Raw genomic sequence first — 27,959 nt, forward strand, 5'->3', positions numbered from 1 at the left:
CTCTCAGTAAGCAATGACTGATACTTCCTCTCATGATAGCTTGATCATTTTTCTTATGTTTAAAACTGTCTAGGCTATATGAGTTATTTTAATTAAATACCTGTTAACATTAATACCTGTTATTTACCATCTAGTACAGCCCAGCAAAAGTAGCTTTCCATTACTATCTAGTATTAACCTGTTAAGTTAGAAGTCACCTTCCAATCATTATAAATATCAATTTAGAAATAACACAATTGTTTTTTTCTCATTTAGGTACATATTTAATTCCCTCGGATATTAAAATAAATGACCACTTTTAAGTATTTAATTTTAATGACTATTTTAGAATAAATGGATACTTGAATTTTGCCAGATAATGACTTAAATTTTTAGTATCACTTAAAAAAGTTGTATAGAAAAATGAGGTCACTTACATGCACCTTTACTTTTGTAGTGTGAGGTTATTAATCAACAATTACTTGCCAAGTATGTAGCATTCATTTGTAATGTTATGGATTTACTTCAGTCAAATACTCGAAGATTGGATAAAATCGCAAATGCAGGTTTTGCTATTCAACTTCCACTTCATTTTCATATCAATATAAATATTAAGTTATGTGGGGCAGTTAGAGCTCTAACACCGTTTCTCCAATAGGACGCATGTGTGATTTTAGAAAAGGAAATCATCTAGAATAATTGAAGGTGGATGATTCAGGTAATATTTCTCGAAGGTTATCCATTCCCTCGGGGCTGCTCTGTCCTTTGATTAACCCAATGTAATTCCTATATTCAAATCTCATTATATAAGAATCAGGACGTTAGGGCCTTAAACTGAATTGCCCAGACACATAAGCAAACTTACTTATTAAAGTAACAAATCTGAACATTATCTTTAAAACATCAACACCTCACCATAAAATTTAGTGTGCGTGTGTTTCCCCCGGTTAAAGCAATCTGTTATGCCCCCGCCCACCCCCACCCCCACCCACCGCAAACCTGTAATTTCAAGGTCTTGCTGTTTTATGAGGCTGCCTAAGGTAGGAAATTGCTTAAAATTAATTTCCAAGTTCTCCTCCTACTTTGCCACCTATATATGTTAACTTCCTTTTTATCAAATATCCAGTGCACAGCGCCACAGAGTCTGCTAGTACCAGAAACGGCCGTTCCCTGAGTGAGCCTGCACCTACCTGCCACATTCCATCTGGTTGTGTGCAGTCTAACTTGTTGCCTAAACCTGATGGGCATAATGGAACCTCACCCTGCAGGGTTTATCCAAGTTTAGAGGGAGAATCAAGGCAGCCTAATGGCTGTCGCTCTCTGGTGGTGAAATTAACAGTGGACCACAAGTGTAGTGAAGAAACAGAGGTCTGCAAAAGCCAAGTGATACCGCCCACCCCTTTGCTGAGCCCATTCCTAGTGAACTGCCACTGGACATACTGAGCCTAGAGACGATTTCATTTAGCTAACAGTTCATTTCTTTATCCAGGAAGTTATGTTTGCCACATACTTTGCTGGGTACTGGGCATGCATCAGTTTTTGCTGTCAAAGATGTCACCCTCTGGCAGCGGAGATATAGACTTGAAGTAATGACAGTAGATATCACAGGACTGTATTGGGAGCCTGAACACAAGCCAGGGAAGCACACATGAATCACGAGTATTTGTACCTGGGAAGACTGGGTAGCACTCCACAGAGCAAGCAAGCCGCCTTGTAGCCAGGAAAATACTGTGGAATAAGAATTCCCTACAACTTTTTTTACCAAAACCTCTGGCAGGAAAATCCTCCCCATTAGCCATGGTATGACTTGAAGTATGCAACAGAGTGAGAGGTGATGCCCACCTCCTTTTTGATTACACATTGAATATGTCTGAAGGAGAAAGAAGATACAGGTTCAGCACCTAAGACACTACTTTATAGCCATAAATACTGAACATACTTGCTGGACAAAGAAATAAATTTATTTGTGTGTGTATTTTTAAAAATGTAGGAAAGAATGCTGTGTCACTCTCAGAAGCCGGAGCATTCCTATCTTAGTTTCAGCTTTCATACTTAGTATTCTGAATGAGGCATCATTCTTTTATGTCAATGGGGTGGAACCAAAATAAATTTATATATTAAATGTTCATTTAGGGACGTTAACAGAAACTTCTAAAGCACTGTGAAGGAAATTTTTTGTTTAAATTTCATCTGCACAGCAATGAAAATAAGCCTGTTTTCTTTCTTCTTTTTCATGGGGTTTTATTAGTGCTATCAAATTTAATGACTCTTCTGCCCTTCCTTGCTGTCGTATTATAATGACTTCAGGCCCATATTTGCTGATTTAGCTTTGAAAGCAAGTTGGGGGAGAAAAAAACAAATTACATTCTAACAGATCCTCCTTATGTTGATGTCATTTATTTTTTTTTTTCTGTTTGTATTCTTCAATAAGCAGTGCTTTTTCAGAAGCAAAAGCTATGGAAACCCGCTGTGCCAGGCTTGCACAGTTGCCTTGTGTCTGGGGCCAGCTTCATGGGTTATGTCCCATGCGGTCACAATCACACTTGGTTTACTGCTCTGCTACCACTACCTAGAAATTCTGAGTACTATTGGACAGGGAACCTTGGATTTCACTTCACACAGGGCTCTGCAAATTGTACAGCCAGACCTGCTTGCATCAAAAAGAAAAATGCAGATATACGTTTTGGCATACATAAACCAACACTTTTGCAATAACGAAAGCCTCTTAAAACTCGCTTTGAGCATGTCTTTGTCCTCAAGTAAGGAAACTATTCTGAGCACCCACACTCCCTCACATGCTCTGCAGTGGGACTTGTGACGTCTGTTCGTTAGTGTTGGCTGGGTTGTGATTAGCGGTTTCTTTTCAGCCCTCCCTTTCCCATCGACTCCGCACTGGCATTTCTGTTCTGTCTCTCTCCTTAATTTTTAGGTCTCTACTCTATGACTCTATCCTGATTTTCTTCTTACTACAGTGGTAGCTCCTTCTCAGCCTCCTTTGCTCGTTCTTTCTTTTCCCCCTCAATGTTCTAAAATTGGGATGCATCAGGGGTCAGACCATGTCAACTTCTCTATTTCTGTTACTTCCTGAACTAATCTGTTTTCCTGGTTTTACAAGCCATCTATATGCCAACCACCCCCAAATTTATATGTTTACATGTCATCTTTAGTTGAGAATCTAATAGACATCTCCAACTTAATATATTCATATGAGATTCTTGAACTTGCCCCTCAGACTTCTACTCACTCTTCCTCATTTCAATTGATAGAATTCTATTCCAATTGTTAGGTAAAAAACTAAGTATTTCAATATTGTCTTGGTCTCGAACTGTGTTAGGAAATCTTGTTGGTTCTATGTTCAAACTACAGAATCTGAATCCGACTGACCTGTAACAATTTATAGCCACAACAGCCAGTCTGTGTTTTATGTTAGCACAGCAAACAGTGTGTTCCCATTCAGGGAAATCAGAAGTTTTTAGTGCCTCTCTGTGTAATTCAGAATAAAAGCCACAGTCCTCAATGTTTTTAAAGACATTTCATGATCAGACCTACCTCCTGTTCACACCTTGCTCACCTCATTTTTACTATTTTCATTCTTACAACCAGGTTTTAGCCACTCTGGTCTCTTGGTGTGCCTTCAATCACAGCTTCATGCTATCTTCTATGCCTAGAATTCTCTTTCCCTGAGAGCCACTTGGTTAACTCCACTGTTTTCAAATGTTTGCTGTATGGCACCTTCCCAGTGAACCCTACCCACACTTCTGTATTTGAATTGTAACCCCCTTCCTAGCATCCCTAATCTCTCTCACCCTGTTCTACTTTTGTCTTTTTCTATAGCATTTATCGTTTTCTAGTATAATTCATTTCTGTTTTCTGCTATCTCTTTGTCTGTGTCTGGCACTCTAGATGCCTAAGAAATATTTGTTGAATGTTGAATGAATGAAATATACTCAAAGATAACATGTCCTTTTGCTATAAATATTCCTTTTTATCTCTATTTAATCCCTTTTTATTTATTCATGTTCGAAAGTATATTACATTTTGATACTCTTTCTACTTTAAATAGCATAATCTTTAATAAAGGGCAATAGCTGACAAAAAGTAAACAATGATCTTTTCTTAAGAGCTAGACATAATTTCAGTTACATGACGTACTAGAAATTGTAAGAAAATTAATCAACACCATTATACTTTATGCTTTAATATTGTATCAGTTAAGAGGCTATCTTTTGCCTGTCTTAATACTGCCTAAATTATTCAAAACAAGAGAGAGAAAGATTTGTATATGAGGGGAAAAGAATTGGCATGTGTTTGATTATTGAGATAGTATTTAAAATATAGCTTATTACTTTATCTTTTTGTGCTGAATACTGCCAGACTCTCCCAGTGTTTGTATGTCTTTCTTATGTAGAAATTTGACACCTTGGAAACTTGAAGATTTATGACTCCTAGCAAACCTAGTGAGTAACTCAAACACATGGACTCTCTCATTCAGTAACTATGTCATCATGTGTTACAATTTATAAATAAACCTACCTTCAAAGATATTATTGAAATAAAACATAAGGACAAGTTTTATGATTGTTATAAATAATAAATGTGCTTCTAAAAAATAGTGGCAATTTTAAATAATGCCATTCTTTAAAAGTCATAATTTGTTCAATGATAATTTAAATGATAAATGGACTTGATTCTTTCCTTAAAATATAGTTTTTAATCATGAAGATAATATTATAGGTTTTCATAAAATCAAAAACAAAAATACTCATAATTTCACCACTGTAACACAAGCATTTAATTTTGCATTATGTCCTTTTTGCATATTCACCTTTCACACAGTTTTTATAGATTATATAGGTTTTAGCCTGCCTTTTTCACATAGATGTATGTCATACCTATTCATGTTGCTGTGTACTCATTATTACAATAAATTTTCAAGGTTACATAATGGTCCCTAGTGTAGCCATACATTAGTGAACCTAAATATGTTCCAGGTGTTAGGTATTTAAGTTGATTTCAATTTTTATTAATCATAAATAATGTTATAATGAAAAGTTTTGTGTTTATAGCTTTTTTTGGATTGTTTTCTTAGGATATATTCCCAGTGGTAAAATTCTTGTTTCACACAATGTGCACATCGTAATGAGTCTTGATAGAGTGCCAACCTGCTTTCCCAAATGATTGAACCAGTCTTCTGCCTCCAGCAACATATGGAAGTGCAGTCGCACTGCATTCTTGCCTGTGATTTCTCATTTCTGTCCCTCTTTCTGGTGAACGTTGTATTTTTTTGCATTAAAATGCTTGTATTTCATGTCAAAATGGGAATTCAGAGAACAGTTGTATGCTGTCAGATGTCTGGATGTCTGACTCAGGTTTCTCTCCCACAGAGAAGGAAGAGGCAAACTGATGGGATATTTTGGTTTCGTCGCACCTAGAAGGACAGGGGAAAAGTGGCCCATTATTGGTGAAACTGATCAGTTGAGGAAATTTGGTATTTCTGTCAAATAAGTGTGTGTAATGTAATCTGGCTAATCGTTTCTACCCCAAAGAAGTTTACGTATTTGTTCACAAAAAGACACAAAATTTGTGTGCTTTCTAAAAATTGAAAGTGACATAGGCTTGCCACTCAGTTTTATGCTTAACAAACCTTTTGGCTTAATCTCAGAGGATCACATAATTCCATTTTACTCAAAATGAAATAATTTCTCCCTTAGAAGAGTTGAATTCGGTTGTTCCTGCTAATTGAAGGTTGGGTACCAGTACTGGTTATCCAAACTGTAGATAAAACACCTAGAATTATCCTCCACGCGTAACTGCAGAGAGGCTGATGAGAGAAATTCAGTTTTGGAGAACGATGATAAGACATTAGATTAGCATGTTGTCATAGTAGTTAGCTATTCTACAGCACTGAATAGTTTCAAAATATGTTTATATTCATTGTCTCCCCTGGGCAGTTAAGTAGACTAAGAGATTTTGTTATTTACATGCAGAGAAGTTATGGGGCAAAACCAAGGACTCCTATGGGTGAGTGTGTGCCTACATGGTATCCACTGCACTATAACACATGGATTTTGGTTGCAAATTTCTATCTGGTTTTACTACACTACAAAAAAAAAATTTTTTTTTAATGTCTCCTTATTCTTTCATACACAAATACCTTGAGTTTCCATTCTACCCTTTGGGGCATAGATGTGAGTCTAAACAGCGTAGTTTATTTAGTCTGATGTAGAAGTCAGGTGTGCAGAGAGGCCAGGAAAGGCATGTGCTGTGAATTACTCCAGCAAAGCAGGTGCCAAGAGCTGTAGAAATGCAGAGGAGGGAGGGCTGGCTCTGCAGGGGAGCCAGGAGATGTTTATACTATGGTGAGGTGGTATTGGAGCTGGGTCCCTAAAGGTCGGGAAAAATGACCCTAGTGGATCTCTTTGACTTTGACCAGAGAGTCATTGACATTGCTAAGAAAGTACACAGACATTGTGTCCTGAGAAATGACTTTTTCTATAAAGAGCTGAAGAATGACCCTAGTGGATTTCTTTGACTTTGACCAGGAAGAGTCAGTGACATTACTAAGAAAGTACATGGATATTGTGTCCTAAGAAATGACTTTTTCTATAAAGAAATGACTTTTTCTGTAAAGAGCTACTTCTCTGCTCTTATACTTGGAGTTATTTCATGCTGATTTCTTCCACAGACCAACTTTATATGAGCTACTCCCATTTTTCCTTCCTTGATTCCCACTTTTTCTTTCAAGACAGTTTACTTATTTCTTCCTTCAGTCACCCAATAGGTATATGTATTGAGTGTTGCAATCTAAATACATAATAATGAGCCAGCCGTTGGTGATTTGACATAAAAGCTTTCTGAATTTCAAAGACCACGCGGCAGACAAAGCTTGGCATATTACAGGAATGGAAATAGAAGCTTTGGGGCTAGAAATTTGAATGTGCTCGTGGTGGAGGTCAGAGAGCAAAGGAGGTCCAGATCTTGGCCAGAAGTTTGGAATTTGTTTTAAGTGCATCAGGAAACCATTGAGACAGGAGAGCAAAAGGATCTGATTTTTGTACAATTGTAATATTATCTACAAAACGTGAAGACAGGTGCATCCCAGTGGATTTTGGCACTTGCAATGCAGACAATTTGGGTGATGGCTTTAGATTAAAGAAAGAAGAGGAGACAGTTGTAATTGAAGGGAGAGGGGATGACCCCAGATTTAGTACACACCTGCACATTTGCCTTTCTTCTCCACTTCCCTTGACCGGTGTGACAGGTCGCCAGTTTAGGACAGGAGGGGCTGGCCTGGACTCCTCTCCCTCCTCCAGGTTCTCTCCGACCCTGCTTTCATACTAAAAGACTTGCAGGATCCTGTGCACTTCAGCGCTGACTGCAATAACTGATCTATTATGGCCATTTGCTGGGCTGATACCATGTTCATGGTGAAAACGAAGAGCAGCTGATTGACTTGTGAGACTTTTTGACTGAAGCCATGCCAGTCACTTTTTTAGACCTCCTTATCTTTTAATCCTCTGCCCTTCCCACTGAATTGTTGCAGGTGGGGAGACATGTCCCCAGCCATTACAGGAGGTTCCTTGAGAATTTCTTTAGGCACTTAGAGTTGAATATGGAGTGATTTTCTCTGCTCTCTGGCAAGGGGCAGGAACACCAATAGCTACCAAAATGCACCCTGACTTTGAAAGGGGCAGAGAAGTGGCAGTAAAGGTGGGATCCTCTAAAGGTTGGGCTCATAGAAATCATTGTGAAGGAAAACTGTGATTTTAGTAGTTAAATTCTGGTATTTGAATCAGGTCTTCATTAAGCTGACATTCCAGGGATTCGTTTGGTTTAAATGAGCATGCAGAAGCTACTTAACAGCGAAAACAATAAGAGGCTAGGTTACCTCACCTATTTATTCTGTTTACTTGAATTCCTTTTACCCTAATTACCTTTAATCTAATTCCAGTTTCCTTTTCATACATAATTAATGTATTTTTGAACAGGTGGTTTGCGACCCCCTCCACAGCTCCCTCCCACCCCTATATATTTCCCCAGTGGCCTATTTATACCTCTCTCTACGTCCTCACTGGCATTATTCTTTCCTCTTTAGACTTGTATAAATTCTGTAAGAGTTGCGATCATGGCTTAATAAATGCCATCTTCTCTTGGGCCTGTCATATTACATTATAGAGTGTATGACTCTAATATTTGTTTAGAAATTTTTATTTGGCTGGAAATTTTTGTTGGAAAAATCTGACATACTCTCATGCCACCTCTGGATGGGAGAAGAGTTGAATATTTTCTTACGGCCATGGGACAATCATGGTGCTCCCCATTTATTCCTGACTCTTGAGATCTCTGAGACTATATTCCCTTACATTAAACACCTTAAAGCCTGCCACTTTGAAAATGTAACTTCAATTTTATTTTTTGAAATCGTTGTGTCTCTTCTTCCTTGTTAAACCGAGTCTAGTCTGCTGCTGTAGAATGGAAGGTGCGTAAGCTTCGTGACAGGTTGTCACATGGAGCACTGTTAGGTCTGTGGCCAGGGCTGAGTCAGCAAGGGAGCCAGATGTCTGCTGTACAGAGATCTCTGAGAAGCCTTTGTGAGCACTTAAGTAAAATAGAACTAACCCCCACGCCTACCCCAGCCCTTCGTTTTCCCCTTAGCCTATGTGGTGGGTTGCTTCAACAACGAGCCTTGCTTCTCTGTCGCTAGGCCCCTGTGTGGAGGATCACTGTTGTTCCCCTCATCAGGAAAGTCCGTACATTTCTCCATTCTCTTGAATCTGGACTGGCCTCGTGACTTGCTTCAAACAGTGGAATGGGGCGGAAGTGATGTGCGAGTTCTAGAATCACGCTGACTTGTATGGTAACCCTTAGCCCCATGTGACCTTTATACTTAAAATTAAATCAATTACAATGAGATGAAACCTAAAATTTAGTTTCTCCGTTGTACCAGTCATATTCAGATTACCTGTTGTCACAAGCAACTAGTGGTTACCATATTGGACAGCAGAGATTTAAAACATTTCTGTCGTTGCAGAATGTTTTGTTGGGCAAGACTGTCTACGGCCTGTGCCATAGAGATCTTGCAGCTTCCCTCTGCTGCTTGGGAAGGAACACTAATCACTGTGCTTTGAAGAGGCCCAGTGCAGCCTACTGGGCAATTTGAGAGCATGCAGTGGGAAACCGAGGTGCTCCAGCCTCTACCTGGCAATCCTTTCCAGCCGTGTGACTAAGACTACTTTGGACTTCCAGCCCCATTCAAGCAACAGGTGACCTCAGCCTCAGGAATAATCTCTGGTGGCACCAGCTCTCCTGCTGGTCAAGTTTTCCAATGCACTGAATCGTGAAAAATAAATCATTATTGTTTCAAGCCAGTAATTTCAGATACACAGTAGCGATATTGGCTCTAACCTTCAATCTGATGATTGCAATAGTTTTGAAACTCTTTGAAACGATGCCTTATGAAGTTACCTCATGGATTAATTAGAACGTGATAAAAAGAGGACAGATAGAATGAGCTCATACCACTTTTTATAGTAAGCTCAGTTCCTTGTTTTTCTACAGAGAGAAAAGGATATTTATTATTAATAAAGTAATGACCAACAACAAACTGAAATACTTAGTATTTATTAGTTGACAGGATAGGAGAAAACTAACTTTGCATCTGAAAATTATTTACCAATAATTTTCAAAGTAGGTAGTTCAGATAATCCAGAGCTAAATGGAATTCAATAGTTGTTCTAATTTAGGATAAAAAGATTTGGGGACTTGGTAGTATTTTGAGATTCTACATAGTGTTTAATTCTGAAAGCATTCCTTTTATTCATTATTTCCCACACATGTATTGAGTACTTTCTATATATGAGGAGGGACCAAAAGAAAAACCGGAATTATCTTCTGGAGGGCAGGCCCCTTATAGTACAGGCTTCTCTCACTAGGTGAGTGTCCTGGAAACCCATCTGTATCAACATACTTGCAGGCATTGTTGTGAGAGGCTGTGTAGGACTTCAGTGAATTTATTTGAAGACTCTTTGAGTGCATTTGCCCATTTCAGGTTGGGTGATTGACAAGAGCACCTGCCCACACTGCGCTGAGTGTTCAGCAGGTTTTGATCAAGAACAGCATGACCCCCTGCCCCACTCTCCCCATTCACCCGATCTCGTTCTGAGCAACCCCCACCCCCACCCCCCGGGATGGAAAAAGTCCTCAAAGGGAAACATTTTGTCAGTGTGGAAGAGATGAAGCAAAAAATGACAGAAGCACTAAAAATATCAACATTGATGAGTTTGAAAACTGTTTTGAGCAATGGAAAATCATCTTGATAGGTGTATTGCATCAAATGGAGAGTACTTTGAAGGTGACTGAAGTTTAAACATATGAGAATAAATACACAATTTTCAATAAATAAATTACATTTTTGAGGGTCCCCCCTCATATATCTAGGCAGGCATTGAGGAGAACTTCAAATGACGAAAACGTGAGCCCTACCTTGGAAGAACTGACAATATATTAGGACAAGCTGTGTGTGCTAGGAATACAGAATGCTCTGGAAACAGTGAGGTGAGGACATACTAAATGTATGGGGTGAGCTATTACTTTGAGGGTGGATGGGAATAGAGGTTAAAAAAATAAACAGATCACCTACAGCACTTTTGTTAGGAGAAAGAACAGAATTACTTCAGTACCAACTTTGAGATATTATTCACATAACAAAATGCATGCCATTAAAGTGTACAGCAGTGGCTTTTAGAATATTTCCTGAGTCATTTGACCATCATCACAATTTAGTTTTAGAAAATTTTCATTATCCTAAAAAGAAACCCTATACCCATGAGCTGTGACCCCCAGCCTCACCCCTCCTCCTGTCTCCCAGACCTAACTAACCACTAATCTACTTTCTGTCTCTATACACTTACCTATTTGGGCATTTTATAGAAATGGGATTTTCTGTCTGGCACTTGTCACTTAGCATAATGTTTTCAAAATTCTTCTATGTTATAGAATGTGTTAGTATTCCTTTTTATTGCTGAATGAGATTCCATTGTGTGGATGTACAACATTTTATTCATCCATTTATTAATTGATGGATGTTTAGGTTGTGTCCACATTTGGGCTATTATGAATAATATTGCTGTGAACATTCACGTACAAGTTTTTTTTTTATGTGGACATATACTTTCAGTTCTCTTGGCTTCATACCCTAAGAGTAGAATTGCTTGGTCATATGATAGCTTTGTGTTTAATATTTTCAGGAGTTACCAAATTGTTTTTCAAAGTGGCTGTACCATTTTATCATTCCACCAACCTCTTCACATCCTTGCCAATACTTGTTATTGTCTGAGAACAGAATTGTTGTGAATGAAAATATAAAGTCATTAAATAAGAAAAATTCCAATTAGATTATGTTATACTCATTTGAGGCAGCCCCTCTACAAGTCACATGGTATCAGAACCTAAAGCTGAATGCCACTTTGTAGCTCTGTATACAAAACATCTCTGTTGGAGTCTAATTATCTTATCATTAATGTTCACCAGGTGGTTAGGAAATGCTGACTTTTTTCATGTCTTAATTGAGAGGTAAAGGGTGGTGAAATGATTATATGTGTAATGCTGTTGAAAGTTAAGCCCATTTCTGACATGCAATTAAATATAATTGAAACAGAACAAATTGAACAACAATATTAAGCTTTCAAAATAGAGTATGCACAGATATTACTAAATGCATGCTGTTCTCTAGATATTTGGTTATTAAATTGGCATTGGGGCCCAAGCCCCCCATTTTTTCCTTACTTGACGTACTTCCCACCTGCTCACACTTGCCTCTTCTACTTCCATACGTTGGCATATCAGAGGCGTTCCTGAGACAGCTCCTCACAGCACCCTGTGCAGAGCAGGTTGTTTTATGAAGTGCTGGAGTTTAATGTGATCAGGAAGGAAAATTAGATTCTCCGGTGCTGTGCAGACTCAGATTTGTTTTGCATGAACCTAGCAGACCTGACAATGATAGTCTGAAAAACAAGAATGTAAATCTGACCGTCACTCCCCTTACCCCACTGTCTGGCTCTTCAGCGGCTTCCCCGCACCCATTACTGGTTAAGTCTCAGATGCGTAGGGTGCTGTCCAGTGGTCCTTGGCTTTGATGTCTGCCCACTTCTTCAACCCCAGCTGTTGCCGCTTCACCTGCATTAAATGTTTGTAGTTCCCTGAGTGCTCACTGCCACACTCTCTTGTTCTTCTGCTCGTGTCTAGTGTCCTCTGTTGAAAGTACCCTTCTCTCTCTGCAAGACTCAATTTAGATGCCGCCTTCACCAGGGAGCAGTTCAGAGCCACCTAAGATCCACTAGGTCCCACAGCATCGATGTGGACGCCTTTCTCACCTTTACTAAGGTGGCTGGGCGGGCCTCACTGAAAAGGCCTCACGGGATGAGGGACTCTGCTGGGTGGACCTCTGGGGAAAGAGCTTTCCAGGCAGAGCCGGCTGCCCTCCAGTGAAATGATCCATGGTGAGAGCCTCAGTGGGAAACTGATAAAATCCCAGCCATCAAGGAAGGTGGCAGGTCAGTTTTCCCCAGTATCCTTCCTGTAGACCAATGCCTTTTTCCATTTGGATTTTTGAAATTCTAAAAATAGTTTCAAGGGAGATCTCTCTTCACCATCTCCTCGCCCCACAGCACACTCTGAGGACGAATAATAATCCAGAACTCTCGGTCAGAAACTTCTGTGCCCCTAAGTCACATGAATCATAGCATCTTCTCTCTCCACCATCAGGTCTGGGTTCAGCCTCTGAAATCTGTGCCCCATAACCGTTTACTCAGGACCAGCACTACTGTTGCTCTTCCTCCTCTGAGTCACATTCTTTTAGGTTCTGTCTTCCCTTAGCTTTGAACTAATGTCCACCTCAACAACTGGTTCGTATTTCCTGGTTCCTCATTTGTGCCAGGTCTCTAAATATTGTCTGTGAACGCTTCATCCTATTTGATAAACCAGGGTGAGGTGTTCTTCTAGTTCCTTCTAGTGGCTTGCATTCAATTGGTACATCCCTGGTGCTTCCCTTGCAAAAAGAAAAATCTAGCACAGCCCTTGAACTTCATTTAAAAACATTTACTGCTCCCATGTTTACTGGTTAGGTTTGGGGTTAGGGGATAAATACTTGCGACCACTAACATTTTTAGAAATACTTTGCTACGTTCCCTTTTGTTTTTCACTGCTATCTTTTAGGCAACATTCTTTCTCATGCCATTGTTTTATATTTCCAGCTGGTTTTGGAAGTGAATAGTAGGATTGTTTTCATTCATCTGGAGTTTCTTGCTGTACCAGTAATCTGTGTTAAAGAAATAATTAACTCAAGACCTGTAAATGTGTATATATATTTCTGGATAAAAAATACATTTTCTTCATTTTTCTTGTGTCTCCTTTGTTTCTGTATATCAGAAACTTTAAATGTCCAAGACCATCTCGTTTCCTGGGGGTGTCCCACCTTGGGACTTTTTTGCAACCTGCATTTCTTAAATAGAGATGGTGGAGGTTTTATCGCTTTCCCCCCCAAAATAGCCATTTCCTATTCATAGGTGATAACTGAGCTGAAATTTATTGCCTTGTGCTTGCTTCATGGTCAGTCTTTAGTTATATAAATGATAGTAAGGATGCATAAATGTTATCTATGGGTTTTAAAGTAATTTCATTTCATATTCTGTACTTTATTACCGTGTCTAAGTTGTGGGTTGGTGTTCGCTTTTATTCCTTTAGCTTAAATTGTTAATCAGAGTCATAATTGCACATAATTTAAAAGTCAAAAGTATTTTCAGTGCTTATCACAGCAAACCAGCATTCCAGCCTTCTCCCTCGGTGTACTCCTGCCAGCCCTTCTCACCCTCCCACCTGTGACGATCCTTTTCAACTTCATTACCAGTGTTGTCTGGTGTTTAGCTCCAGTTTTTTACAGAAGATGAATATTCTGGTATTTGTAGATATTTAACATCTACTTTTTATTTCCTGTGTCTAATGAGGATGTAGCCTAGAAATACTTCATTGTCCCAACATAGTTATACCAAATGCTATTAAAAACAAGTTATGTTCAGAAGGAAAGACTGTATTGAATTCTAAAATACTACAGGAGTGTGATATTTTAGAAAATAAAAAAAATTGTATTTTCCTAATGTGTTGTCAGGGAACTGCATTAAAAGCGAAGTATTGGAGCCAACGGGTGTGCATAATTTAAAAGGATAACAATATTAACAATTTTGATTTAGCTACAGCATTAAAATAGCACATGAGAAAATCTTCATTAACTCTTATCTTTCAGTAGTCATGGGTTGAGTTTTGTTGTTTTAAAATACTAGTCAATTAGAGTTTTAATCATTGTTTTATAAGAGCAGGATGAAAGTTTAACCCTACTTAAAAGAATGTAAGTACTGAAGACGAAGTTTTCTGACACTCATAGATTTGCGTGAAAAACTTCACCAGGGAAAATTGTAATTGCTTCAGCATGAGAAATGGAACATATTTTAAGATCTTTGGAGACTGTCTGTTATGTGCGCTCAGGTTTTGTTTTGATTTCCTGTACTTTAATTTGTTTCTATCTCTTAATTTTTTCCTTAATATATTCTAAAGAATGTAAAACACTTCTGAAGTTCTTGTTACTACTTGTGAAATTGCCTTCTTCTGTACCATTGCATATAATATTTTTATCAGTCTTATTAGAAAAAAGTGATTTAAAAAGGTTATTATATGTCAGCAATCTGACAGTAGTGATAATTCTAAAAGTACGTTTTGTGTAAGTTAAAATACACGGTAACAATTTCTTGTAAAGAACATATTTGGCATATTTAAGTTTCACAGGAATCATCTTTTTTGCTTTTATTCATGTTTCATCATTCATATGGGTAAAATTTATGTTTTACACTTCGAACTTTGCTTTAAATGCTGGTTATTAGTCAGTCCCATGACAAGTGTGTTGGGAAGTAGTCTAATTTAAGGTGTTCCATTACTTGCTGAACATGTTAGTTTACAAATGCAACTTTTGCTTCTCTTTGCAAAGGCGCTGAGACGTGAATTAAAGGAGAAAGAGTATTCTGTCCTGAACGCTATAGACCAAGCTCGAGTTTTCCTGGCCGATCAGCCCATTGAGGCCCCTGAAGAACCAAGAAGGAATCTACAATCAAAAACAGGTGAGACTGGTTTCTTTAGTATGCCATAAAAACCCACGTGGGGAGAACAAATAACCCAAATCCAGTAGGAAATTTCCCTAGAGCCTTTCAGGGTGTGATATTTAAAAATTTCCTTACAGTATTTCAGGATTTGATATTACGTTTTTTTTCTTCTGGAAATAATTGTACTAAATGTTATTATTTAACAAATGGCTAGACTCAAATTAAAAAGTGAAATAACTGTATACTTCAGTATCATATTTCAAAAGGAAATTAACTGCAGAAAATTTGCTTTATTAAAAAGCACTTTGGAACTAAAAATAATTTCTTTAAGAAATAAAAATTTACATTCTTTATATTTAAACAAATTATGTAGTAAATAATTGCAAATAGAAAAATTGTATTTAAATACACTAGCGTATCTATAAATATTTAAATATCTGTAAAGTAAGATTGTTTTAAACTTGTTTTTCAAGATTACTTTTTAAAATAAAACATTAAAGTCACTTTCTTTTACAAGCATACAACAAAACTTATTTAATTAAAAAATAACAGCCTCTACTATTTATGTACTTGGTTTAAAATGATAAAGTAGCTACCTTACGAGCAAATAGCAATAAATCACACAGTAAACTTAAAAGATGAACTTTGGCGCCAGCTTATATTTTTATTATGATGTTTTATTGTTGCAATACAAGCATTTTGATGCATTTAAAAAAATAAACAGGCCATTCAAAATAGTTCTCAGTCATTCACTCACATAGTGAAAGCAGACCTGAAACACTGCCTCATGCTGTGTGCTTCGTGAGCATTTTTCACTTGGAAGGGAAGGGCATTTGGAAAATGCTTTCTTTGAGTGTAGCTGGAACTGGATCAGGCATTTGGACAGGTAGTCATTTTCCTCCCCAGACTATCTCAAGTAAGTTCTGTTTCAATCTGAATAAATTTCCCATCAAGGTGATGGTTTTCTTGACTGTTTAAACCTCATGGTTTATGTGTACCGGTGGGACACACACAGCATACTTACTATCATTTTTAACATCAGCTTTTACCTTCTGCTGGTCACGTCAGCCTGCTGGGGACCTAAGTCACTGTCGAGTCTGCACCTTTCAGCAAGCCTCACAGTCTGCATATCACTCAGCATTGTTATTTCTGTCTTTGAAAAGCTATTCCCTCTGAGTACTCTGTTATGTATGAATCATACACATGCATACAACATACACGTGTGTGCCGATGCACGTGCAGACATGTGCATGGTAGGTGCTTACTCCATAGTTGTTGAATGAATGGAGCCTGAGCTCAGCATTCTCGGGGATGATAGGAAGTGATTGGGTTCAGGGAAGCCGGATGACCCCGCAGGGCAGGACGGTCAGAAGCAGCAGGCGGCGCAGCAGGGAGGAGCGGAGTGCCTGTGTGTCTGGCAAGTAGGACAGCCTGGCCCGGGGGTCAAGGGCTTGTGCCTGCATTGCAGGTGGGAGCGTGAAACTTGTATGTGCTGTCTGGTTCAGATTAGCAAAGCCCTGGAAAGTCCAACAGAACATTCCAAATTAATGCAGCAAGAAAGAAGGTGCTATTGTAGTTGTATTTTTTTAAGCTTGGAAGGAAAAGTAAGAAGTTCACTCGTCTCATCTTATCCAATTAAAGTCTACCTTAAATCTGCTTCTCTCATCTTCTTGCTTCTCCAGTACTTACCAGAGAATAGTGAAAACACTTTTTATAATAAGCTATGGCATAGCAGTTAAAAAAAAAAAAGGTGTTATTATATCGCTAAAGCTTCACTTCACTATAAATTTTCAGTGGTCAGTCAGTTTAGGGGGCTAGAAAAAAACATTCCTTTTTGAATTCTTATTTTGCTGTTACATTCAGGGTGTCTCTAAGCCCCATTTTTCATGGGCTATATTTGGACGCAAGGAAAAAAGTCATGTCACTGTAACTTGATGACTTCTTTTTTTTATGATTTGCAATTTTTATACTTGCTCTTTAACTGATATTATTTTTTGTAATGCTGGCTGGTTCTACCTGCTGTTAAAAGTAAATGAAAGAAAATTATCCATAATAGCTTTTATACTTCTGTTGTGCCCATGACTTCTGTGCTGCTGTTATCAGAAAGAGCATTTGAACATCGGTTATCTTGTGTGATGCTGCTTGAAGCACTCAGTGTGGGAGGGGTTGGGGGGCGTGATCGCACAATGATTTTTTCAGTTTTAATTAATGAGCATTTATTTACAGAGTATGCTACGTGTACTGTGTCATAGGGGCACCCCAGAATGGAGCCACCTCTTTATTTTAAGTAACTATTCCAGAAAATACTTCTATGATTTTTCTTTCCCAATGCCTTTTTTTCTTCCAACTCCTTTTTTTGTTTTGTTCTATTATTCATTATAGTGTATTATGTATGTTTATATATTTTAATAGTAGCCTATTGGGTTTTATGGTATTACAGAGTAGCACAAGTATGAGTGGTTCTCAGGCATCTGTTAATTGATAAATACTATTAAAAACAGGCAGACTATTTCAACCAAATGATTAATTGCTGACAAAGAATCTTATCAGGTATGTTTTGCTAGATATTTTGTGTTGCCCCTCAGTTTTACAGACATATAATTGATATGTAAAGTTGTATTACAACTTTAAAGGTGTACAACAGCCTTTACTGCAGTTGAATTGTTCTTCATTTGATTTTAATCACCTGGTTTATGTGTTAAAAGTAGAACAATAGGACAATGCATCTCTCATCATCATTTATATTGTCCTTCTACTTCTGAAAGCACTTTCTTATTCCCCTAACTATCTCAGCGAGTTTGGCAGGCCATACAGTAGGCCTTCTTTTTAAAAATAACAACAAAAACACAAAGGCCAAGAAAATATTGTGGTGCTGACTGAGGCCATGAGCTCAAGTGGAGTAGATCCAGGAACAGGGCACCCATCTATGTTGGTGACCTTCTTAATGCCCAGTTTTTTGGCTTGCTTCTAACTCGTCCTTTCATTTGTCTCTCCTGTCTTTCTCTGCTCATTGGCCACTCCCCTGCTAGATCCTTCCTGACTTTCAGGGTCAAGAACCTCTTAAACCTACACAAATGTTTCTTGGCTTCTCCCATGTTCTTACAACCTCCCTTGCCAGATTTTAATTTCTTAGAATATAGCACAGCTGTATAGTGATGGTAGACAGCAAGACAGCCGTGGGACCCAGCCACACTTGTCCTTAGCCCATTCCTGCCCCCAAGCCTCTTGAGGTTACCTGGGAATGCATGTGCCTTCTTACCTCTTCTTACCTATTCATTAAGTAAAAAGTCAGATTTGCACAGGGGAGGTAGAGCGTTAGGTCTGCATACCTCTCTCCACACTACATACAAATGCAGGCAGGTGCATATGCCGGTGCAGGTGTGCACACACATACATTTTCTGATTTGTAGGTATAGTATCAGTTACTAAATGAAACTTCTAATGCTTTAATGGGATATTTTGCTCCTAAAAGAGTTTAGAAAATTGTAGAACTTATTGTATGTGTAGGTATAGGAAAGCTCTTTACTCTGCTCAGCTTTTGATTTTAAGACAAAAAAAAAAAAAAGATTGTATTATTCTGTTCATAAATTTCCCCTTAGCCTTCTTTAAAATTTATTCCAGTCAAGGCTTTACTATAACTATTATTTTATTTCAGGCTTTCTGAACATTATTTCTTTTTAGCCTGGTGTAGTTGATTAGTTTACTGTGCTTCATTGAAGTAATAGTCATAGAATGTTACTTTAGCGTGTTTATGCTTTTATAGTTGTATGTAATGTGTATAGTTTATATGTTTATTCATACACAACTTCATATAGTTGTATGTGATTGTATCTGTGATTAGTGGTTAATAATCATTTTCAGGTAAAGAATTATATATGGGTTATTGTTTTTCCTCTTTGCTCTTTGACAGTTGGCTATATGTATTTAGTAGTTAATATTTTAATTTAGTATATACTCTTCTAATCATTGTTTAACTATTACATTTTTACTTAATAAATATTCATAATATTTTAGAAAGTCAATTATTAAGATTTTTTTTCCAATATGTGATCTTATGTATTTTTTGGTATAACAAACAAGTAATAAATGACATTTTTCAGTCTATATGTCCATTTTCTGCTAGTATAGCAAACTTGTGCAAATGAAATTTCATTGATCATGAAATGAGTAAAAATATGAAACTAACATATAGTTTAATAGAAGTTACTTTATACTGATTCTCAGTATAACTTAAGATTCCATCAAAAAGATGGCAGTAATTATTTCCACATAACCTAACTAATTAGGCTAGTAAAACTAATGGGCATTTTTTCACACTGCATTTTTTTTTCACTAATAACTTTATTAATTTTAGAACTCCATTTATTGTAAATGATAGACACCCTGCTTCTATAATCATGGGTACAAGGGTAACATGTTAAACCACATAACCAAATTACAGTTAAGGGCAAGGACACACCGGGCCATAGGGACAGAAGTGCCACCAAGAAGCCTTTTCTCCATGTCTTCCTTCCTGGCTCTCTCTACAAGTTTTTATTTTATTAGCTTTCCCTGTGGCCATCTACCCCTCACCCTCACACCAGGGAGGGATAGCTCTTGTTTAGATTTAGCGCATTCCAGGCGAGGGCTCTAATTGACCTCCTGAGTAACACTGAGCTCAGGGTCTGGGGGAATTGGCAGATTCTCCCCCCCCCCATATTAACATAATGTTAGATGGAGGAAGAATCAACACCCAAAAAGGAAGAGCGAAATGTTTGTAAATATAGATGTTCATAAGTCAACAATTATCAGATACTTAATAGTGTGCCAGGTACTGAGGCCAGCACCTCACATGCCTCGATTCCTTTAATTATCATAACAACTCTTTGAGGTGTGAGTGCTCTTACCACCCATTTGACAGATGAGAAAACAGAGCATTTGAGAGGTTTGGAAGATATTGTTACCCTTGGTGACAGAACTGAAACACCAACTCAGGCTTGTCACTAAACTTGCTGTTCTTAACCACCATAGTTTACTAACTTAACTACCCTGATAATCACAAATACTTCTAGATACTCAGTAGAAAATAAGATTTTATTTTCTATATTTTTCTACTTAAAAAATGTACAATAATTAAATGTTTCTCTTTGCCTTGCCCTTCACTGAAATAGCAGGCTGCTAAATAGAATGACATACCCATTTGCTGGGAGAAGGTGTTTAGACAATATTAGACTTTGTCTTTTTAATTTTCATATAAAAACTTGAAAGATTAATTGCTTTCAGGTCTACAGACCAAGACAATAATTTAATTAGCATCGTAAGTCCAGATTAGATTAGTAAAGTTGTAGTGCATGAAAAAGCACTGAAAAATATACTGTCACTTTCTTCCCTAGTGTTCTTAACTATGGAGCAGCAATGCGTTCCTTCCCAATTTAAAGTTCCAAAATACATGGATGGATGTAATAAATCTAGTCTTTAACTTTTCTAAAATATAATGGGACAGCTCAGTAAGTCCATCGATTGGGTAAAAATTTCAAAAACTTTTTGGCCTGCTAATGAATACAATAGTAATGAAATACAATTTAAAGAAACAAATCAACATTCTTGATGAAGAATGATATAACAAAGGTTAGTTTGATGGGCACAAAATTTTAAATTAATTGTTCACATCTGTATGTTCTCTAATCACTGTTACAACCATCCATAAATCACATTTGTCTCGTAAAATATGGTAATAATTTACATGTATGTATTTTATTGTAATCAGCATCTGGGATGTTACTTTCAGATTTAAACATAAAGAATAGGAGGATACTAAACTCTTCTAATGTTGTAGTATATACTTAGTTTGCTGTTGCTCTTAAAATGTGGAATCTTGAAGAGTGAATTTGAGGGTTTGCCATTTTTTACAAAGTGTGATCCTACCAAAGGCATAAATTCTCTTCAGTTAAACTATTTTGACAGTAAATTTGAGATATATTTAAGTTCTTTTATAACAATGGCTACCCTTGGGTAGAAAGCTCGGGGCTTCTTTTGTAGCTTGATGAATCGTTAGCTGGTATGTCCTGCACAGAAGCAGCCTGGAGAAAGATGGGCAGCAGTGTAGCAAGAAATGGAAGGCTTTTAATCTAAGACTCCTGCCCTTTGATTCTTGAAGGAGAAAGGGGAGAAGTTACTTTTTCAAGTCAATATTATACACAAATATACTCATTCACTTAACAAGTACTTATTGAATGCCTACCATGGCCCAGGGGATATTCTAGATAAGATCCTGAAGACACATCAGTGAACAAAACCTATCCTTGCTGCCTGGGATTTATACCTTCCCAGCTTCTCCTCTTCCTTTTCAGCACCGCCGTCCTGCCCCTAGTGACTGGGCTGCAGCTGTCCGGCACTAATGCCTGAGTTGAATAAATCACAAAACTACATCAGTGTGAGGAAATTCGGAGAATATTCAGTTACAAAAACTGAAAGCTGGATCTCAGGTTGCTTAGCGAGGTCTGTTCCAGGACCTCTCTGCTGTTCCTGCTTCTTTCCTTGGAGGTTAATTTTAACAGCTTATTCCTGCTCTTCCTCAGCTCAGACTGGGTTTGTTTCCTTTGGCCTGCTTTACAGGAAGGGTATAACTTGAAAGTATTCAGTCTCTAGTTGTACCTTCATTAACTTCTGGTCAGAAATGCCATTTATTTTCCTCCACAGGGTGATCTGAAGTCCTATTTCCTCTTCACAACCTCCCCGCCCCCACATTAATACCTTGGATTTTAGTATTGTGGAAGATGTTTTCTTTGGAGTTTGCTTTTTCCTAAATGCATCTGTTCATGTTCACTGTCCTCCCACCCCCTGACTTTTTTAAAGGAGATTTGAGAAGTCCCTTGGCAGCTGGATGGATCCATATCATCTTTATTATATCCCTGCTGAAAAATTTGGGCTATACATTAGCAGGTTCATCTACTCTGGGTAGCCTCTTACTATCATCATCTTTATAATTTATTAGATCAGTGTAATCAGAAACATCACAGTAATCAGCTAATGGTACTTGATGATGTACTTGTAATCAGGTTCATAATGAATTGTTGTCATTCGTCACCATATAGGACAGGCAATGGGTAGGGTCCTCTTAAACACTGATCATTTCAAAGAAATTAAGTTGATCTTAATCATGCAATCCGAAGAAATTTTCAAAAGAATCTATTTCCCATTATTTTAATCAGAAGCATCTCATTGTCATGAAGAAGAAGGAGAGAGAGGAGCAGGGAGAAATGGAGGGGCTGAAGAGAAAGACAATGAGAGAGAGCAAGTCAAGTTGAGTCTCCAGAGATTTGGGGATGCGTTGTTTTTGCCCTTGAAGTTTTGTTGGCTAATTAACTTAGTTTGCCTATGAAAATCTCTATAGATGTCTAAACTTTCCTGACTTAATTATATAATAATGGAAGGAATGAAAGAAATTAACTCTTTTGGTACCTTACTGTGTGCCAGGCATGTGCCAAAAAGTTTTATAAATACTAACTGAGGTTCAAAGAGATAAGGGATATATCTATGATTTTATAACTCGAACTAGCATATGATGTCCTAATCTTTTCTTGCTCCAAATTGTCCAGGAGTAAAGAGCTACTCTGGTTCATTTTTTTCTATATTCTCTATATGTGTTTATCTATATTTGTTTTTCTTGATATTTTCTTTTCATCTCGGTGAAATACAACAGTAAGAATACACATACATGTTTAAAAAGAAAAGCAAATAGTACAAATGGGATAGTCGAAATTACCATTATTGAAGTGACTAAAACCTTCTGTTTCATAGTAAAATGCTTTTGAAAATGAATGACTAGATGTAAAGCTCTTTATTTTATTTTATTTTTAATTTTTATCCTCACCCAAGGACATGCTCATTGATTTTTTGTTTTTGGAGAGAGGGGAAGGGAATAAGGGGTGGGGGAGGGAGAGAGAGAGAGAGAGACATCCATCCATCAGTTGCCTCCAATACACACCCTGACTGGGGACCGAATCTGCAACTTAGTCATAGAAGCCACAACCTTTTGGCTTATAGGACGATGCTCTGACCAATTGAGCCACACTGGCCAGGGCCACAGTAAAACACTTTCTATAACTGTTTTAAATGGGTGTGAAGAGAAGGAAGAAAAAATAAGTAGAATGATTTCCACTTAAAATTATGAAGTTGAGTATTCTCGGTAAAGGCTAAAGCTAAAAATTTCATTCAGTCCCGCTCAATTCAGTAATTATATATTGAGTAACGACATAAAGCTTTAATAGCTATAGAATATAAAAAAGTCACAATGGAAAAAATAATTGTCAGTATCCTAACTGAGAAATAAAATACAATAAATACGGGGAATCTTTATTAAAAACAGCATGGGGGCTGATTGTAATAAATTTCTATCATTTCATGGGAGAAACATATACTTTCATTTTTTTCATTAAAAATTTTTTTGCGTAAACACACAAAGGAAGATGTTTTTTCCTCTATTGTTAAGCTGTCTTAGGGCAACTTTGTCTTTCTTACATAATTGAATTTTAGAGGTAAAAGAGTCCCTTGGTGTGAATGTTTCCCCAGCAGGAGAAAATAGGGTGCCCACCTGATACAGCTGGGAAGAGCAGGTCATGTAGCTTGCTTCAGGTGAAGGTCAAGGTGGGAGAAGGGCTGATGACAAATCCTAGTCTCTGCTCCTGGTCCAGGTTGGTTTTCCACCTGTATTCCAGTGAGCCAGGTGTGAAGGAAAGCCTGGTGTAAATGCCATCAGCTGATTGGCATATCGAAGACTAAGGATAATTGGACGGACCAGAGAGCAAACTGCAGGACTGATCATTCCTTTCTCCTCTCTTTTTCCTTTTTTCTCTTCTTTCTTCTTCCTAAAAGATATTCTTCCTTAAGTATCTTTGTAACACAATAAAGAAGTCGCTATTTTAAATTACGGAAATGTAAAATAAATACAATAATATTTACAATATATTGTCATGGATATAATATAAATATAAGAATATAAATATAGAAGTTAAATGTATTCTACCCTCCAACTTTGGCCAGTTAAATGGGAAGGCCTGAAAAAAAGGAGAATGGAAGAATGAAGAGTGAAACAAAGTACAGCCCCCTCAAACAGAAATACACACACACACACACACTCTCTCACTCTCTCTCTCTCTCTCTCTCTCTTTCTCTCTCATAGGAGAGTGATTTAGGAGAGGTGCTACTGGTCTGAGAATTGTCAATTATTGTTTTTTTCTTTTGGTTTTATCTTGCTGTTTCCTTTGTCTCTTGGATTAGCCTCTATTACTGCCTTTTCAAATGCAAATTAGATTCCTTAGCTCTCTGGCTCTGCGGGGACGACACAACTCACCGGAGTGGAAATACTCAGTTGAGTATCCCCAGCCGGGACCACAAGTAATCAATTTATAAGCTCTGACCCGGTAACACATTTACATTCACCCGGAGAGCATTTAAAATATATTCATGCTGCCCTTCACCCTTGACCAACGGAGTCAGAACCTTTTACTATTTTGATGTAAGGTCCCTGGGGATCAACATTTAAAAACAAACAAGCAAACAAACAAACTTGCAGGCAGTTTCTAATATGTCACCAGCATTCAGAACCAATGGTTGAGAAAATTCTCCAATTCTACATGAAGGTCTTAGAATTTACCACAAATTATCTATTCACAAAACTGGAAGCAAATGTTCTTTCAAATAACGAGAGGGTTTTTAAATGTAATTGCTTCCCTGTACTTTCATCTTATCTATTTTTTGTTTTGTTTTTTTGTTTGTTTGTTTGTTTTTCTGTTTTTATTGGTTTTTCCATTTTCTTACTCCAGATTGTCCAAGTTGATATTTAACATGTTGCTTCTATTACCTGTTCACACATGCTCTGGCAAGTTTTTGCTTGACTAGGTACCATGCTCTGTTCTTGGTTTAAAGTCTCCATTAAACTGGGATTGTTGCTGCAGTAGGAGGCACTTTTATTCTGACTGTGTGATTAGTTAATAAGTTTCCTTTCTGGCAAACAGATGGGGAGAGAAAGCTTTTCTTTTTTTCTGAGTAGCTGCTTGAGTAGGGGTCGTATAATATATACTGTTGTGCAGAAGGACCATTCAGTCAAAGGGTTTTACATTCAGAGGAGACAGCAAGCCACAGCTGGGGTCAGGTGTTTTTTCATGGGAGAAAGAGGCTGTGTGTCTCCCTGCCAGGTGATTCAATGACTGACTCAGAAACTTGTATTTTAGCCAAGGAAAATCATCATAATTAAATGGTCTGCTCTGAAATTGGTACTGTATTTTGTTTTTTACAAAAATGAAAATTAGCGATTAAATACATATCTTTGAAAAATCCCAAGTGACTTATTAACAAACTCAGACATTGCCATTATAGAAAGGGGGCTTATCAGCCCTTTTATGAATGATGATTTCATCTCACACATAGCACTTTTTAATATAAAAATAAGTTGTATATAAGTATTATATACTTATTATTTTCCCAATAGCTTGAAAGTATAAGCATTTCAGTAAGGTTTGCCTAACTACATACCTTTTCTCCCAAGCTTTTTTCGCAGGAACCTGGGAATCCTGACATGTTACCTATTTTAGGACTTTTTCAAAGCTTCCTGATTCCTCTCCTGTTGGACTGACTATATCCTAGCTTCGGCCTTCCTTGAAGTTGGGTCTCTAATTCACTTATTTTTTCTTATTTATCATTTTCTTGTATATTTAGTCAATCTATCATAACACATCCTGTTCTTAAAATCAGCTCAGTTGCTAAGGGATTAGTCACGTCTTTCTATAGCCTCATAGCACTTTAGCAGAGCAACTCAGAATTCTGCGGTTACTAAATTCTTGAGTCCATTTGGTTCCCTGAGATTTACTATAGCTGCTTTTAAATCTAAGTTTTGATATCTAGAATATTCTGGAAATTTAGATAAACACCTGTGCTCTGTCTCCTTTAACTTGACTTTTAAATAATGTTTAAATAAAGACAGGAAGACAAACTTTTGTTAAATATGAAAGGTCTGGTTTAGGAGAATTGGTTGAAGTTTATCTTTCCAGGAAATTCAATGAACTCCAGTTTATTTTACGATGACTTGGAATATTTTGAGGTGAAGTGGATGTTGCTAATGTGACTGATTGGAAAAGATGGGATGTTATCACAAAGAAGAATATGCATTTCTGTCTTAAATTAATTTACAGTTTCCCTTGATTGGGTATTTCTGACCTGCCTCTCTGTTTCCAGTGTACAACAAGCAGGACAACCAGCAAACCAGCCAGACAGGACAGGAGGTATCTCGGTGTTGAGGGTAGTGAGTGAGGCCCAGGAGAGTTTGGCTGTGGTCTGTTTAACGTGCTTTGAGGAGTGCCTACTCTGCCCATCAAATTTCTCTCCTTTTATCTTGTCGGCTTCTCAGCTCTATGTTTCTGACCCTGGGCTTTGAACTTGACTTCCGTTTCTGCCTGTATCTTTTCCTTGTCTTCTAGAATCTTATCATCCTACGGCAGGGCTTTACATGATACCTGCCCCTTCTTGGCTGAAAAATCTAACTTTACTTCAGACATTCTAGGAATCCTCTTGTGTATTAAATATTCAGGGTGGTCCCTGTAGTCTTGCCGTTTTTCCCTTGAAGCATTTGTCATGTGCTACACTCGTTCTGGACTACAGGAAATGCCTTGTGTTAAAGATGAACTGCCAAGCAAACTCAGCAGTGACGAAGTATCCAAGATAACTTCCTTGTCTTCGGTTACTTTTTATTTTTATTTATTTTTTACGAACATGATAAATTAATCTTATTTGCAGAGTTTTATTTCCATAACTTAAAGGTATTTCTCTCCTAATTATATTCCCCATTTCTCTTGAGGACAATGGAATGAAAAACTGTCTTTGGATTTTACATAACTAAATTTATGTTACAGAAAAATTGTTTATTTTCTGACTTACTTTGTGACAAGTCAAGGTTTGCAAATATATTAAAATTCAAAAGATATTAAAATTAAAAACCAGTGGGCAACTTAACTACTCTGTAACTATTTTCTTCTTTTGAGAAGTAGCAGGGCATTAGTACAAGTAAAGAGGAATTTTTCCTTCCCCTGTGCGGTGTACCCTGGGAGCAACTTTTGGAAAGGTGGTCTTCACCCTGGGATGTAAAGAATACAAAGTTGATCAGGCTTCCAAATGCTTTTTTTTTTTTTTTAAATTACAGAACTGACTCCTGAGGAGAGAGCCCAAAAGATTGCCAAAGCCATGCGCAAACAGTCTTCTGAAGTTAAAGAGAAGTGGGAAAGTCTCAATGCCATTACTAGTAGTTGGCAGAAGCAAGTGGACAAGGCCCTGGAGAAACTCCGGGACCTGCAGGGAGCTGTGGACGACCTGGATGCGGACATGAAGGAGGCGGAGGCCGTGAGGCACGGCTGGAAGCCCGTGGGCGACCTGCTCATCGACTCGCTGCAGGATCACATTGAGAAAACCACGGTCAGTGTCACTGCCTCAGATAAAGGGTGTTAAGGGACGTTTTATTGTTAAATACAACACCAGTAAGAGAGCCGAATGTATAACTTGTTTAAGGGATGGTTATAAGGACAATGCCATTACAGAGCCACCAAAATCAGGATGACAACCTGTGCTTTCTTATACCCTCACCGTCAGAATCCCCTCCCCCAGATATCAACGATTAACTTTCATTTTTCTTTATACTTTTTCATTCAACTGTGTGTCTCTAAACCCTTACTTGGTTTTTAACAAATACTTGAAAGTCCTTTCTAATCTCCAGATTCCCCTCTATCTTTTTCTTTCTTTTACCTTTTTTTTCTCCAATGTATTCATTCAGGCAGCTGAATTGTTTTATAGTGTTTCTCACAGCGTGGATTT

At 37.7% G+C, this 27,959-nt stretch overlaps 1 protein-coding gene across 1 annotated transcript in view; it reads left to right on the top strand.

The window, feature by feature from the left end:
• The window catches only part of UTRN (utrophin), a 449,245-nt gene that overhangs the window by 327,798 nt on the left and 93,488 nt on the right, over nucleotides 1-27,959 (top strand). The window contains exons 54-55 of the mRNA XM_090279943.1: nucleotides 15,011-15,140; nucleotides 27,295-27,563. Of these exons, the coding sequence (XP_090136069.1) occupies nucleotides 15,011-15,140; nucleotides 27,295-27,563 (399 nt within the window). The remainder of the gene's footprint in view (nucleotides 1-15,010; nucleotides 15,141-27,294; nucleotides 27,564-27,959) is intronic.

The sequence above is a fragment of the Furipterus horrens genome, unplaced genomic scaffold (assembly GCF_987537825.1).
Source record: "Furipterus horrens unplaced genomic scaffold, mFurHor1.1.pri manual_scaffold_6, whole genome shotgun sequence".
In the NCBI taxonomy this organism is placed as follows: domain Eukaryota; kingdom Metazoa; phylum Chordata; class Mammalia; order Chiroptera; family Furipteridae; genus Furipterus; species Furipterus horrens.